The 13,113-nt window shown below is 56.8% G+C and overlaps 1 protein-coding gene across 2 annotated transcripts in view; it reads right to left on the bottom strand.

Annotated features, from left to right (window-relative positions):
• Positions 1-358: 358 nt before the first annotated feature.
• Positions 359-13,113, bottom strand: part of CACNA1S (calcium voltage-gated channel subunit alpha1 S) — a 50,373-nt gene continuing 37,618 nt past the window's right edge. For both annotated transcript variants that reach the window (XM_054181347.1, XM_054181348.1), the window contains 16 exons: positions 13,014-13,070; positions 11,860-11,988; positions 11,138-11,203; positions 10,509-10,600; positions 9,356-9,515; positions 8,706-8,833; positions 8,175-8,271; positions 6,720-6,822; positions 5,484-5,585; positions 5,254-5,378; positions 4,084-4,212; positions 3,264-3,463; positions 2,386-2,450; positions 1,788-1,897; positions 1,100-1,216; positions 359-851 (listed from right to left, as the gene is read on the bottom strand). In XM_054181347.1, coding sequence (XP_054037322.1) covers positions 591-851; positions 1,100-1,216; positions 1,788-1,897; positions 2,386-2,450; positions 3,264-3,463; positions 4,084-4,212; positions 5,254-5,378; positions 5,484-5,585; positions 6,720-6,822; positions 8,175-8,271; positions 8,706-8,833; positions 9,356-9,515; positions 10,509-10,600; positions 11,138-11,203; positions 11,860-11,988; positions 13,014-13,070 — 1,941 coding nt within the window. In that variant the 3' untranslated portion in view covers positions 359-590. The remainder of the gene's footprint in view (positions 852-1,099; positions 1,217-1,787; positions 1,898-2,385; positions 2,451-3,263; positions 3,464-4,083; positions 4,213-5,253; positions 5,379-5,483; positions 5,586-6,719; positions 6,823-8,174; positions 8,272-8,705; positions 8,834-9,355; positions 9,516-10,508; positions 10,601-11,137; positions 11,204-11,859; positions 11,989-13,013; positions 13,071-13,113) is intronic.

Here is a 13,113-nt window from a genome sequence, read left to right as displayed (position 1 = left end):
CTGCCCCAGCCCAAGGCAGATCTGTTCAAGCCACTTGTGCTCCTCTTCACAGGACAGGCTTGGCTGCAAGCATGAGACAGGCTCCAGCAGAGACATAAGGACACTGGGTCCAGCTGCTGGGATACCAGGAGACGACCAGAGCTTGGCACCCTCAGAATGGCTGATTGAGGCATGAGCCTCAAGGACAGACCTCCCTCAGCACGGGGGCTGTAGGCTGCCACATCAGTCTCTGCTTAGCTCTGGTTAAATGTGGTCTTGCACGCGGTCTCCCCAGGCTGGGCTAGACAGTGAGCAGCCATGGGCACGGGCTGTGCAGGCAGGGTGGCAGAGGAAGGAGGAGACAGAGGGACCCACAGAGTCACACTGCAGGAACACTTTAATGACCTGCCCAGCTCTTGCAAGACCCTGCTGGCACAGCATTGTCCTGTCCTGCACCAGCATCCTGGAGACCCAGCCCAAACATCCTCCTGCAGCTGGTCAGAGCCCACCAGGACCCCAGGCAGAGAAGGGGAGCAGTTCGACATTGCTCCAGTAACCCCCCTACAAGCTCCCGAAGGGACTGAGCCCACAGGGCTGCATCGGCAGGTGGCTCACAGGCGAGTGGTGGCCATGGTCTTTGCAGAGAGGGCTGCGCTGAGACCTGGGGAGCTGACTGGTGATGCAGCCGAGGTGTCCTGGGGGACAGAGCTGGTTTTTGTGGCCTGCAGTGTTTCTCTTCCCTTTAGCAGCTCCACAGCTGCTTTCTCCACTTCATCCATCTCCATCTGGCTGCTGGCCACCATCTCGTCCCTGGTCACTGCTACGAAGGATGGGTCACGAGCCAGAGCCACGAGGCCCCCGGAGATCAGAGCCTGCAGCAGAGGATGGCATCACAGCCCCATGTGTGCTCACTCGGTAGAAGTGTCCCTGGCTGCAGGTAGCTTACCCTCGCCTCCTCCTCCCTGCTGCCCTCTGCACTGACACATACCTGCTCCTCATCCTTGTAGCTAAGCTTTGCCCTCCGACCTCCCAACCTGGCATGAGCATAGCACCCCTGCTGGCCCCTTTCTCCAGCTGGCAGCCCTGCCTTTCCCTCTGCCAAGCCGTGCCCCTGCCTTACCTCCTGAATGAGGAAGGTGATGGCTGGGGTGGAGGATGTGCTTGGGTCACCACCTTCACCTTGCGGGTAGCCTGAGCTGGCTGCTGTTCCCATCACGGTGCCATCCTCTCCAGGCAGCTGGGAGAGAGGAGCAAAGAGCTGCAGCCTGGGCTTGGGCAATGCCCATGGAAGATCTCTCCCGTGTGAATGTGAAGGATGCAGGTACTGTCCCCAGCCTGGACATGAACTCCCATCTGCTACAGCTCCTGGTTCCAGGGCACCACCCGCAATGGGACCAGCAGCGCCATGTGGGCGGAGAGAGATGGGAGCCCTTACCTCCTGCCCTGGCATTTGCCAGGCGATGAGGCACTGTGGCCAGACAAGGGCAGCAAGGGGAGCGTGGGAGAAAACGTGACGCACCCCTTTTATCTGCCCTGGCTCTGGAGGCAGACGGGGAGCCATAGAGATGCTGTTTCGAGCTGTCCCAGCTTGGATGAGCACCCTGTGCCCGGTGCAGTAGCAGGGTGGGGGCTTGGCTCCTTCCCCAGGCTGCTCAGAAAGGAAAGCTCCAGCAAAGCTGGGCTTCACGGCAGGGAGCTCTAGAGACCAGCTCCTCCGCAGCATGGCTGTGATAGCCTTTCCCAGGAGGGGAAGGAGGTTCACCCTGTCCCCTGCATTGCTGCCTCCGGACATACATTGCCCCCTTTACCTCCTGGGGGAGGAGGTGCAGCCCTGATGATGGGTGACCCCCAGAGGTGACCCCTCGCCTTCTGTTCGGCCTCCGTTGCAGCCTCTCCATGGGTAAGGGGTGGTTGTGCTCTGGGAAAGGGAAAGGTGGGGGGACATCAGACAGGCACAAGAGCAAAGACACCACTGACACCCAGAGCAGGGAACAGGTTAACTAGACTTGGGAGAACCAAAGCGTTAAGGGGTTCAGGACCAACCCAAGTCCTAGCCCCGGCCCACTGCCCCATACTGTCTCCTCACTCCCAGTTGGGAAGGAGAAGTCCCTGTTCATGGAAACAAACACGGTCTTGTGGCCCTGCTGCCCGGGGGTGGCCAGTTCTCCCCCAGCCAGAGGCACTGCCCTCATCCTCCATCACCCTGAGGGTGGGAAGGTGGGAGGAGGGACTCCTGGAGCTCCCCAGACAGGTTCTGATGTGCTCAGAGATCTCAGCTAAGCTCCAAGTTTTTGGGGTCTGCGTCTCTTCCTCCTGCCTGCCAATATCAGCCCCTGTGGTAGTAGGACTACCCTGGTCCTTAGGCTGGTCCTGATTGCCCAGATGAAGAACGACGCTGAGACTCACCCCGCACTGGTCGCCCAGGTGTTGCTGGCACTGTCTTTCTCAGCATCTCGTCCTCATACTCCATCCTGGCAAGGACAGACACATGCGTCAGCCTGAGTATGGATCACGTGCCAAGACCAGCTCCACCCAGGGGTGCAGCCCTCCCCACCTTCTCCACCCTGGGGAATGGAACTGAGGGGGCAGACCAGGAGGGACACCTGGGACAGATGAACAGGGTGGAGACCCCAGGAAGTAGGATTAAGAACATCCTTTTACATTGGTAACCCTTGTCCCTTATACCTGTGCCCAGGCAGGTGCTGGTGGCCCCTACCTGGGCCTTGGCACTCAGAGATTGGTGGGGAAGGGGGAAGGGTCATTCCTGAGATCCCTTGAGCCCTGCTGTCCACCTCAATCCTCATGGCACTGAGATGAAGGAGTGATGGGAAGAACAAGAAGGGCATGTAGGAAGTCACACACTCTGACGTGTGGAGCCACACGCAAGCCCTGGAGCCACAACACAACACTGCATGTTCTGGGGACATCTTTGATAGTGCCAGTCTGGGGTATCTGCCCTCCCTGTCCCCTTGCCTCGGCCCTGGCTCGCACCTCAAGGGTGGAATTTCTGCACAAAGCTCCTGGGTCCATGGAGACACTTCCACGGCCAGGGCTTGATTCCTACCCCAGTTTGCAGGGACTTTGCTGCTGCAGCTCAGCCACTTCTCCAGACCTTACCCATCGATGAAGAGACCCCGGGCTTCTCCAGACATTACCCATCCATGAAGAGCTGCTGGGCAAGACCAACGTACAGCCAGCTGCCAGCACAGCCCCACTAGGAGCCGCTGGGCACGGCCCAGCTCTGCCCTTCCTCGCCTGCCCACGTGAGGCTCACCAGCCCTTACCCTTCCAGCCAGTCATTGCTGTTGGCATTGTTGACGTTGGTGTTGCCTTCCTGGGGGAAGTCATCAAGGAAGACAGGGGAATCGAGGTCCTCGCTGCCCACCTCCGTGAACTGCAGGGGCCTCTGGCTGGCCACCTGGGGCTGCAGGGGGCTGCTGGGCTCCAGGAAACTGTCGACCTGGCCAAACAAGCCACCTGTCCTCTGCAACCAACAGGAAGGGCGTCAGGGGAGGCCTGGAGCTCTGGGCTGCTCTGGGGCCATTCCCATGGGAGGAGACATATGGGGGTGAGCGTGAGAACAGCAATTTGTCTTCTCCTCTCTCTGCTCAGGCCTCGCAGATCACATGGTTTCAAAAGCACCACTGTCCAGGTGGGGAAACTGAGGCATTGAGGGGTGATGGTCAGACAGCAGCACTGGGATGAGCGCCAGCCCTGTGCATGACAAAATCCTGGCTGCCCAGGCTGCCTCAAAGACTCCCAGGGAATGGGAAATGAATTTGTTCCTGCTCTGGTGATGACGACACCTGAGCTGTCCTGCCTTAGCCTGGCAGAAGGTGTGAATGGGGCCCTCCAAACCTGTGGGTCCTTTTACAGAGGGGAAACTGAGGCAGAGAAAGGTTGCCCAGGATGACTCAACCAGGATGTCCTGATGCTTAGGAAGAGGAAAGAAGTGCTTGTGGTCCACATTGTCATTCATGGTGAGGCTCACCTCTGTGGACTGTCCTCCAGCTGCTGGTAGCCATGCTGACCCAGCACCAATACATCGAAATGGGGGCTGGGTGGGACCACCACCACCTGGGGTGCCCTGAGGGCTGCACTCACCCTGTATATCCCTTCCTCCATGGCAGCCTCCACCATTGCTCTTTCTAGCTCCTCCTCAGCAGTCAGGTCCCCAGAAATGGCCCGATGGATTTCAGGACCAGCTTCTTCTTCAATGCTCCTCAGCCCAGCCTGGTGGGAACAAGATGGCATGGCTGGACGTGGCCTGGCCCCACCACCCATCTCACTTTGGGCTTTGGAGATGGAAACACGATGAAGCACGCTTGCCTGGTAAGCCATGCTGCCCTGCCAGGTCTCCTACCAGGGACAGGCCATGGGTCGCCCTGCAACTCGCTGTCTCTGTGCTTGGTGAAACAGCTTCTGGGCCAATGCTATCCCACAAAGGGCAGCGTGATGAAGGGCGATGCCCAAGGGGTAGCTGTGCCTTTGTCCTGATCTGGAGCTATCTGAGCTGGGGCCTGGATCTTTTCTTTGCCTTGCACCTTTGGGGCCTGGTCTTTCATCTCTACCAGTGACTTCCTCCCTGCAAGGTGAAGAGAGGCTGGGGACATCCCAGCTGCTCTGGACAGGCACATAAATCCTCTCCCATCCCACCCTGACAGCATCCTTCAGTGCTGCTGTGCAGGCTTCTCTGACTGCAGTGGTCCTGCTCAAGATCAAGCACATTAGTTCCTCTCCACCGAATGTTGCACTGAGGCAACGAGAGATGAGACAGAGAGCGCTAGCACACAGAACTATCCACAACACCACGGTGAAGAAAGGATGAAGGCTCTGGGAATGGAGAAGAGTAGGTCAATAAGGGTCTGAATGAGCAGCATGTGGTCCAGATATTGGTCTGTGGTGGGTGTTTCCAGGTCTTAAAACTACTTGGTAAGGCATCAGACCCTGCTGAGTCCTCTCTGCAGCTGAAATCAGTGGGTCAGAGAGTCGAGAATTTGCTTTGTTTCCAGAGTCACCTGCACTCTGGAGACTAAGGTCACCCTCAGCGGTGGAGTGCTCATGGACAGTTCAGTGCTGGTTCACTTGGGGACACTTCATTTCCAGAGCCTGAGGCACAGAGGTCCCTATGTGTCATTGCAGCTCTGTCTCTAAGTCACCTTGGACTTGCCTGAGCTGGGGGAAGCCTCTTCCTTGATCTGCAGAGCCCCCCACCACAACCTGCCCACCCTCAAGGAAGGGCCACCCCTCTAACACCACCCACACGCCACCAACCTGGATCTCCACAGGGTTCTTTTTGGGCCGGTACCCATAATACTCCTCCTGGCGCTTCATGAACTTCCTGAAATGCTCTTGTATGAGGAAAGTAGCATAGAATTTGCCCACCGTTACCTCGTCATCTGCAGGAGAGGATACCAAGCTGACAATACTGTCTATCACAAGACCCCAAGTTGTCAGTCCAGGTGTCGCTCTGCCCCTCTTGGAAGCACCACCTGGTGACATACCTCCAATAGGTGGGATGACCTGGTCCAAAAGCTTCATACTCGTTCGCTTCCAGATTTTTTTGATAATGGCTCTGAGCTCCTCGTTGGCCTGCTCGAAGTTACCTGCGAGAAAAGCAAGCGAGACAGAGCGGTTCATTCCCAGGGGAACACGAACATGAGTTAAGACAAAGCATGTGAAAACCTGGCCAGACTCATCCAGGGTGTGACATCTCCTCTCCAGCCTCCCCACCCAACAAAAATGAGCTTTGTAAGAATGAGGCTTTGATTTTAGCAAAAAGACTTTAACTATAGGGTGAGTCACATCTAGCAAACAGGTGGAACATTAGTGCCACCATCTCTGTTCTGGTGATCAACAACAGATTTTAACCTCCCCTTTGGTGCTCTCACAGGCTTTACCATTCCTGCTCGCCTGCAATCCCAGTCTGTCCCCATGCGTGCTCCAAGATCTCCTGTGCTCCTCCCAGGGCTACCTGTGCTGTGCTCAAGGCCACGTTCGCCAGCCCAGCTGGAGGGAAGGCACCCGTGCCATGCTGCTGGAAGACACCAGCCCCAGTGGCCCACCACTGCCCAGCCTCACCTCCTGCCAGAGCTGTCTGCCCTAGCCCAGCCACATTGCTGCTCGTGTGATACTGCCTAACCCACAAGCATGGAAACAAGTTGGTGTGGCATCTTCCCACAGCAGGGCTTTGCAAACCATGCTGCTGGCAAGGAAGGGGGTGAACGCAACTCCTCCCCAGCACAGCTAAATTCAGAGGATCCATCCCCTTCCAATGCCATCTGAGATTATAAATACACAGGGAAATGCAAAACTGGAGCAGGTGGTGCTATGCTGAGGCAGGAAGAGATGAGACTACACTCAACAGCGCAGGAAGGGAGGCTGGAGGCTGTGCATTGTGGCTGGGATGGGAACTGGGTCAGAATCACTCCTGAGCTGTTCAGGGTGAAGTTATGCAGCTGGGGTAATTGGTTCACTCTTCAGGGCTGTGACTCCTGTGCCTGCAATCAATCATGTCCTCCAGACTTGGCCTGAGCAGCCCCATGCATGAGCCCATGGTCTCTGGTCCAACGAGATGATTAATAGCAGGAAGCCAAGGATTGCACCAAAGGGTGTAGCCCCATAGGCAAGTGTCCTGAGGTACCCAGACAGAGTGGGAGAATGCTGTGTAACCAGCACCCTGCAGCACAAGGAGACAGTCCCACCGCCGGGCTGTAGAGGCAGACAGGAGCATCACTTACCTTCTGTCTTGATCTTGAGGGCTGTCCTCACCAGTGCAAAGAGGGTTGCATTGAAGGTGACAGTGCCATCGCTGTTCAGGGGCATGTTCATGCACACTAGACGCTGCACAGCAAACCAACAACTGTGACCCCAGGTGGCAGAGCAGGCTGGCAGCTCCCCACAAACACACACCCCGTCCTGGCTGCAGAGTTGCCACACTGGCCGGGGAGAAGCTCTGCTTGGGGCACTGAGCTGCTGGCCAAGGAGTCTTCCCAGTTCTACTCGCTCTGCCCAGGCCCACGGGGCTCTGCACCGCTGCTTGGCAGCACATGGGCCAGGGTCAGCAACATCACTCGTCCTAACCATCCAGCTAAACCAGACCAAGCTGCGGGGAGAGCCAGGTCAGATCTGTGGAAATAACCCAACCTATGGGGCAGCGGTGCCATGGGAGAAAATCATAGAGTCACAGAATCATTTAGGTTGGAAAAGGCCTTTAAGATCATCAAGTCCAACCGTAAACCTAACACTGCCAAGTCACCATTAAATCGTGTCCCTAAGTGCCACATCTACGCGTCTTTTAAAACTCTCCAGGGATGGTGACTCAACCACTTCCCTGGGCAGCCTGTTCTAATGCTGGACAAACTGTTTCAGTGAGGAAATTTTTCCTAATATCCACTTGCTACTCAGGAAAAGTGCCCGACCTTGCCTCGCTACACCCTCCTTTCAGGTAGTTATAGAGAGCGATAAGGTCTCCCCTCAGCCTCCTCTTCTCCAGGCTGAACAACCAGGCAGCAGGAGACACACCATTGCTCTCGAGGAGATGGGAATCATTCTGTCTTGCACTCCACCCCCCAAAAAGTGCCCCAAGCTGCTCTGAGGGATCTCGGGATCAAACCTCCTAATGAGTTTTCCCAAGACCCATGAGGGTTTACACCAGTGCCTGAGCCCCTGCCTCTGTGGTTTACACATTCGCCTCACACCGGCAGAATGACCTAAGCCAGGAAAAGTGTACTTATGCCTACAGAGCTCGTGTTTCCAGCTCCCTCAGTGCTATCAGCCCTTGGAAACAAACTTCTGCAGCCCAGTTGACGTGGCCAGGTACTCAGGCCAGGCATTGCCCTCCTGCGCCAGATGCAGATGTGGGGCACCCCAGTGTGGTTTGTGAGTCCCTCTGCACTGAGGGCTCCAGGTCGGGCAGAGAGCAGCCCACCAGTGCCACCCACCTTGGTGTGGGGGTAAGCACAGACAAGTCCTTATCTTCAGGAGCCTAAAGCACATCAGCTCCATGCAGGTTAACAGCATCTCTCCTTGCTCCCAGAATACTCCCCTCCATTAAACAAGAGAGGTCATGTGTATAAACCACAACACTGTGAAGCTGTCTGGATTGTCACCCTCAGCCTCCCTGGGGAGGATGCAGAGACAGCTTGGGGAATGTGCCCTGTGCCCACACGCCCTGCCATCCCGTTGGCTCTTACCTTACAAGCTACACGGTGCGGGCAGAACTTCCCGAAGCCCAGGGGAGGCTGGATACGTCTCAGCAGAGTCACTACATCCAAGTGTTTGATTCTGCCCCTGTGGAGGCAACAAACTGCATCAGCAGTGTGGTGGCAGACATGGGGGACAGTGGTTCAGGCAGGTGCTGGGTGGGTTCATCCTTGTGGCCTGCCCTGTGCTCCCGTGGTGGGCAAGTCCCTACACTTCCCTATGCTCCTCTTGGGGAAAGCAGCTGTTCCCCATGGCAGTAGACAGCAGACAAAGGTGTGCAGTGGCATGGGAAGAGTTGGCAGCATAACCAGGGTTGGATGAAGAGAGGACTGGAAGTCTTGTGTCCCCAAACATCCTGATGGCTTGTATCAGTCCTGGAATATGCTGGCAAGTCCACATCCACCTCTGAGATGCTGGGATCTAACTCTTTGACAGTGCCACAGCTCATGCTGCCATGCGTGTCTCAGGGAAGTCCTCCCCACGAGCCATCCCCTCTGTGCCACTCACCCCCTGTCACTCACTTGGCCTCAGGGTCGTACTCAGCCCAGATCCGTTTGAACTCATCCAGGTGATGGGGCCCAAGGATGGACCAGTCACGTGTGAGGTAGTCAAAGTTGTCCATGATGACGGCCACAAAGAGGTTAATGATCTGAGAGCAGAGCAGCATGTGTGAAGGACACAAGTTAGGGCAGGGCCAAGCATTCAGCAGGTCCCCAGGCAGAGGGACAGCGAAGCACGGAGCAGAGCAGTGCTGCCCACGGGCCCCAGGGAAACACGGGCAGATGTGTTTGAGAGGAGAAGGGGCTTGGGTTCCCCTGGAGCCAGGGGATGCTGTGTGTCACCCCATGCAGGGATGGGCCTCCCACCCAAGGAGATCATGTGAAAGGCTGCAGCAGTCACAGGGCATCTCTTCCCTCTTCACCCTTGCAAGAGCCAATACAGACACTTCTGCACGTGGGGGCTGTGGGAAGGAACTAATGGTGGACCCTGGGCCCCACAGGAGCGTGGTGCCAGGTTTATAGCATGGCTGGGTAGACAGGCTGGGGGATGATGCCCCTAGGAAGAGGGTGCTGTGGGGTCAGCCCCACGAGATGCAAGGCTAACTCAACACCAGGGGCTGCCTAGGGCCAGGACAGAGGTGGCAAAGGGAGCCTGGTGGGAGCCCGCATACCAGGAAGGCACAGAGCATGTAGAAGCTGATGAAATAGAAGTAGGCGAAGCCCGTGCCACAGGTGTACTCCTCGCCCTCAGCAAAGTCTGACTCAGGGTCGCACAGCTTTCCGTAGCTGCAGTCCAGCAGGATCTCCTGCCAGGCCTCGCCGGTCGCACACCTGGGGAGAGGGGATGCCTGCTGGTCCCTGCCTGTCCTGGACATGAGCTGGGCACGCAGGGAGGGTTGTGGCTAGCCCAGTGCGCAGGGGAATGGGGAGCCACTAAGAAAGGAGCAGTCAGGATCCTGGGATTGCTGCGCTGCTCTGGGGAGTCTGCTATTGAAAGCTCCAAAGTGAAGAATTTGGCATCAAGGAAAGCCTTGGGCTGAGCTCTTGCTTCCCCTTGAGCTTCCTCACAATTCACAAATTAAAATCCAGTCTGGGAAGGAAGCATTCAGAATAGAAACCCCAAAGTGCCCCTCTCTCCTGCAGCTCAGCCACACCATGCAAACTGACAGCCACTCTTGAAGCTTCCACTGCTGCAAGAGATTTTTCTGTAGGGCAAAAAAGAAATCATAGAATCATAGAATGGTTTGGGTTGGAAGGGACGTCAAAGACCATTTGGTTCCAAGCCCCCTGCCCCGGGCAGGGACACCTTCCACCAGCCCAGGTTGCTCCAAGCCCCGTCCAACCTGGCCTTGAACCCCTCCAGGGATGGGGCAGCCACAGCTTCTCTGGGCAACCTGGGCCAGGGGCTCACCGCCCTCACAGCAAAGAATTTCTTTCTAATATCTAATCTAAGTTTCCCCTCTTTCAGCTTAAAACCATTCCCCCTTGTCCTATTGTTACACACCCCTGCAAAAAGTCCCTTTTCAGCTTTCTTGTAGGTCCCCTTCAGGTACTGGAAGGCCGCTGTAAGGTCTCCCCGCAGCCTTCTCTTCTCAACGCAAAACACCCCCAACTCTCTCAGCCTGTCTTCATAGGAGAGGTGCTCCAGCCCTCTGATCATTTTTGTGGCCCTCCTCTGGACCCGCTCCAACAGGTCCGTGTCCCTCCTGTATTGGGGACCAACTACAGAATGCTGGCCTCCCTCACTTCAAGCTGGTGGGCTCCCCTGCCTACTCTGAGCCCAGCTCCCTCCTCGAGCTGCTTGCTTGCCAAGACAAGACTGACCTGAAAAGCAGCAGCACAGCTTGTGGAAAGGTTTGGAAGTTGTTGTTTCGGTTGATCTGGGTCCCGTCCACCATGGCGATCTTCCCAAACATCTGTAAATCACACTGTCAGGTCCCCAGCATGCTTTCTCAGGTACCGACCACCCTCCAGAGCACCCCTGTCCCCGAGTTCCTCTTGCTCTTGCTTACTTGGCTTTGGGTGTCCCCAAAAGAGACTGAGACTGGGGTGTGGGCGCTCTGGGGCTCATGAGCAAATTGGACATTCCTGCTTATGCTGAAAATGCCCCCCTCTACACTGCACTTCATCTGGGCCAAGGAAACAAGGTCTTATGAACCAGGCACAAGCACTGGTGACTGTGTGTCTAGGTTGTGCCTTTGACTCCAAAAGTGCTATTTGCTGCATGCTTCAGTTGCCCCAGCTGCAGCCTGGGGATTCAGTTAGGGTTAGGGTTAGGGGGAGGCTGCTAGGGCAGTAAGGATCCTTGGAGACCAGGGTAAAATGGTGCCATCACGTGCAAAGTCCCAGGGAATGCCTGGGAGGGGACCTAGTCCCTCTCCATCCCATCACCCCAGATGCTATCAGGCTCAAGGCACCTATTCAAGACCAAATCCCACCCCTGTGTCTCTCACCTGCATCCCGATCACAGCATAGATGAAAAAAAGCATCACAATCAGCAAGGCTACGTAGGGCAGAGCCTGTGACAAAAGGACCATGGCTCATGTGAGACACCAGCCCAGCATCAATGCAACACAGGGACAGGAGGTTGGGTCTGGAGCTACTGCGTGAGGCCAGCATCCAGGCCTCCATGTGGGGAGGGGACAGCTTATTTTCTGCCTGTCCCTCTAACCACCCTCCCACTATTCCCACTCTCCAGTTCTCGTGCATGGGAGGCTTATGCCAACCCCCAAGGCAGCACTGGGTCTCTGCAGCTGGGACGAAGGCTGAGCGCAACCCAGGGATGCCCAGGGCTGAGGGAGCTGCCCAGGCTCAGGGACTGTGTGCTGAGATGCTGCAGAGCACCCTTGAGCTACCCACTTGGTGCAAGCCTTGCTGGGACCAGGGCTGATGGGACCAGGGCTGATAGGCCCAGGCGGACCCTGGCTGCTTGCTCAGCCCAGCTCTGACACGTGGTGGTGTGAGCCAGGTAGACCCCCGCCATCTTCCCACCCGTACGGACAATGTTCTCCTACACAGCATAAGCCCCTGGTCCAGTCTGAGGTCAGCAGCCTGCCAGCACTGCCTCCTCTGCCTGGTGAGCACAGACTGCTCGCCCGGCCAGCCTGAGGATCAGAACTTGCTGCCAGCCCAGGGCATGTGCTTGTCTGTGAGGGGAGCACTGTTCCTCATGTACCTGGAAGGACTTGATGAAGGTCCACAGGAGGGTCCTGACACCTTCCCCCCGGCTCAGCAGCTTCACCAGCCGCATCACCCGGAACAGACGGAAGAAAGTGATGGAGACACGGGAGTTGTCATCGGAGTCCTGCAGGCAGAGCACAACACTTGAAGGGCAGTGGGTACTGATGCCTCCAGGCAGACAAGGGGGTGTCCAGGTCCTAGGGGTGGAAGGGTAACGAGATTTCCCTTTCCAGACACTGGTCATGGTCCCCACAGCCGTTGCCTGCATGGAGAACCAGACTGCAAAGGGGATGTGCTGGCACTTTCCCTCCAGCCTTCCCAATAAGTTAATCTCCCCAACGCCATTGTGTCATATCTCTGTGCCCCAGGCTGCTTGGGACGCCTGGGTATGGGTACGAGAGCAATCCCATTAGCTAGGGGGTTGGGATACTGCAGGGAGAATGGCATGCTGTAACGCAGGCTGGGAGCACTGTGCATGCCAGGCAGGGCCACCCAAAGATAGGCTCTGGTCCCTCCAGGCTCTCACCCAGCACGTACCACATGGGATGCTCCCACTTCAGGGCCCATTTGTAAGGTGAGCTGTAGGGCAGGCACCAGGCACAGGAAGGGTTAATGATGGCTGTTTAAGCACAGAAAGGCTGGTTTGAGAATGTCCCAGCAGGGCTTACCTCCTCGGGGTAAGGCAAGAGTTGCCCCTCTCACCATTTCTCTGACTAACAGTGTCAGAGGCTGCAGTTGTGCAGGCAAATCACTTCAGGCCTTACACAGACAGGGTGATGGTCAGAGGAACCAAGGCCAACTGTCCTGCCCTCAACATCCAGGGACACTTTGTTAGATGCTCCATTCAGGTCAGATATCACAGTGCTGGGGGGTGAGATGGTGGAGGGCAGGGCTGGGCCAGCAGATTGCCCCAGGAGGGCTGGGGAACAGCCAGCACATCTCAGGGTGGGAAGGGGTGTCTGCGTGTGGTGTGTCTCGCCCCAAGCCCCTCTCAGCAAGGGGAGAGCTAGACCCCGGAGAGAGCAGCTGGGTCTGGTGTGTCTTCGTGACATGCAGGACACATGCAAACACCGGCCACAGGCACGCTGGCATGGCCATGGCAGCGAAGGGGAGAGGGGCGCACCGCAAGCACATGCAGCTGATATTTACAATGCCATCACAGCCTCCGCCGAGGCAGTACAATCCACCACTGGATGCAAGAACAGTCTGTCAAGAGAACAAGAGAGTCAGCAGAAGTGAGGCAGGAATG

The sequence above is a fragment of the Rissa tridactyla genome, chromosome 21 (assembly GCF_028500815.1).
Source record: "Rissa tridactyla isolate bRisTri1 chromosome 21, bRisTri1.patW.cur.20221130, whole genome shotgun sequence".
NCBI classification, from domain to species: Eukaryota; Metazoa; Chordata; class Aves; order Charadriiformes; family Laridae; genus Rissa; species Rissa tridactyla.
The sequence above is the reverse complement of the archived record's forward strand: the minus strand, read 5'-3'. Positions and strand labels throughout refer to the sequence as shown.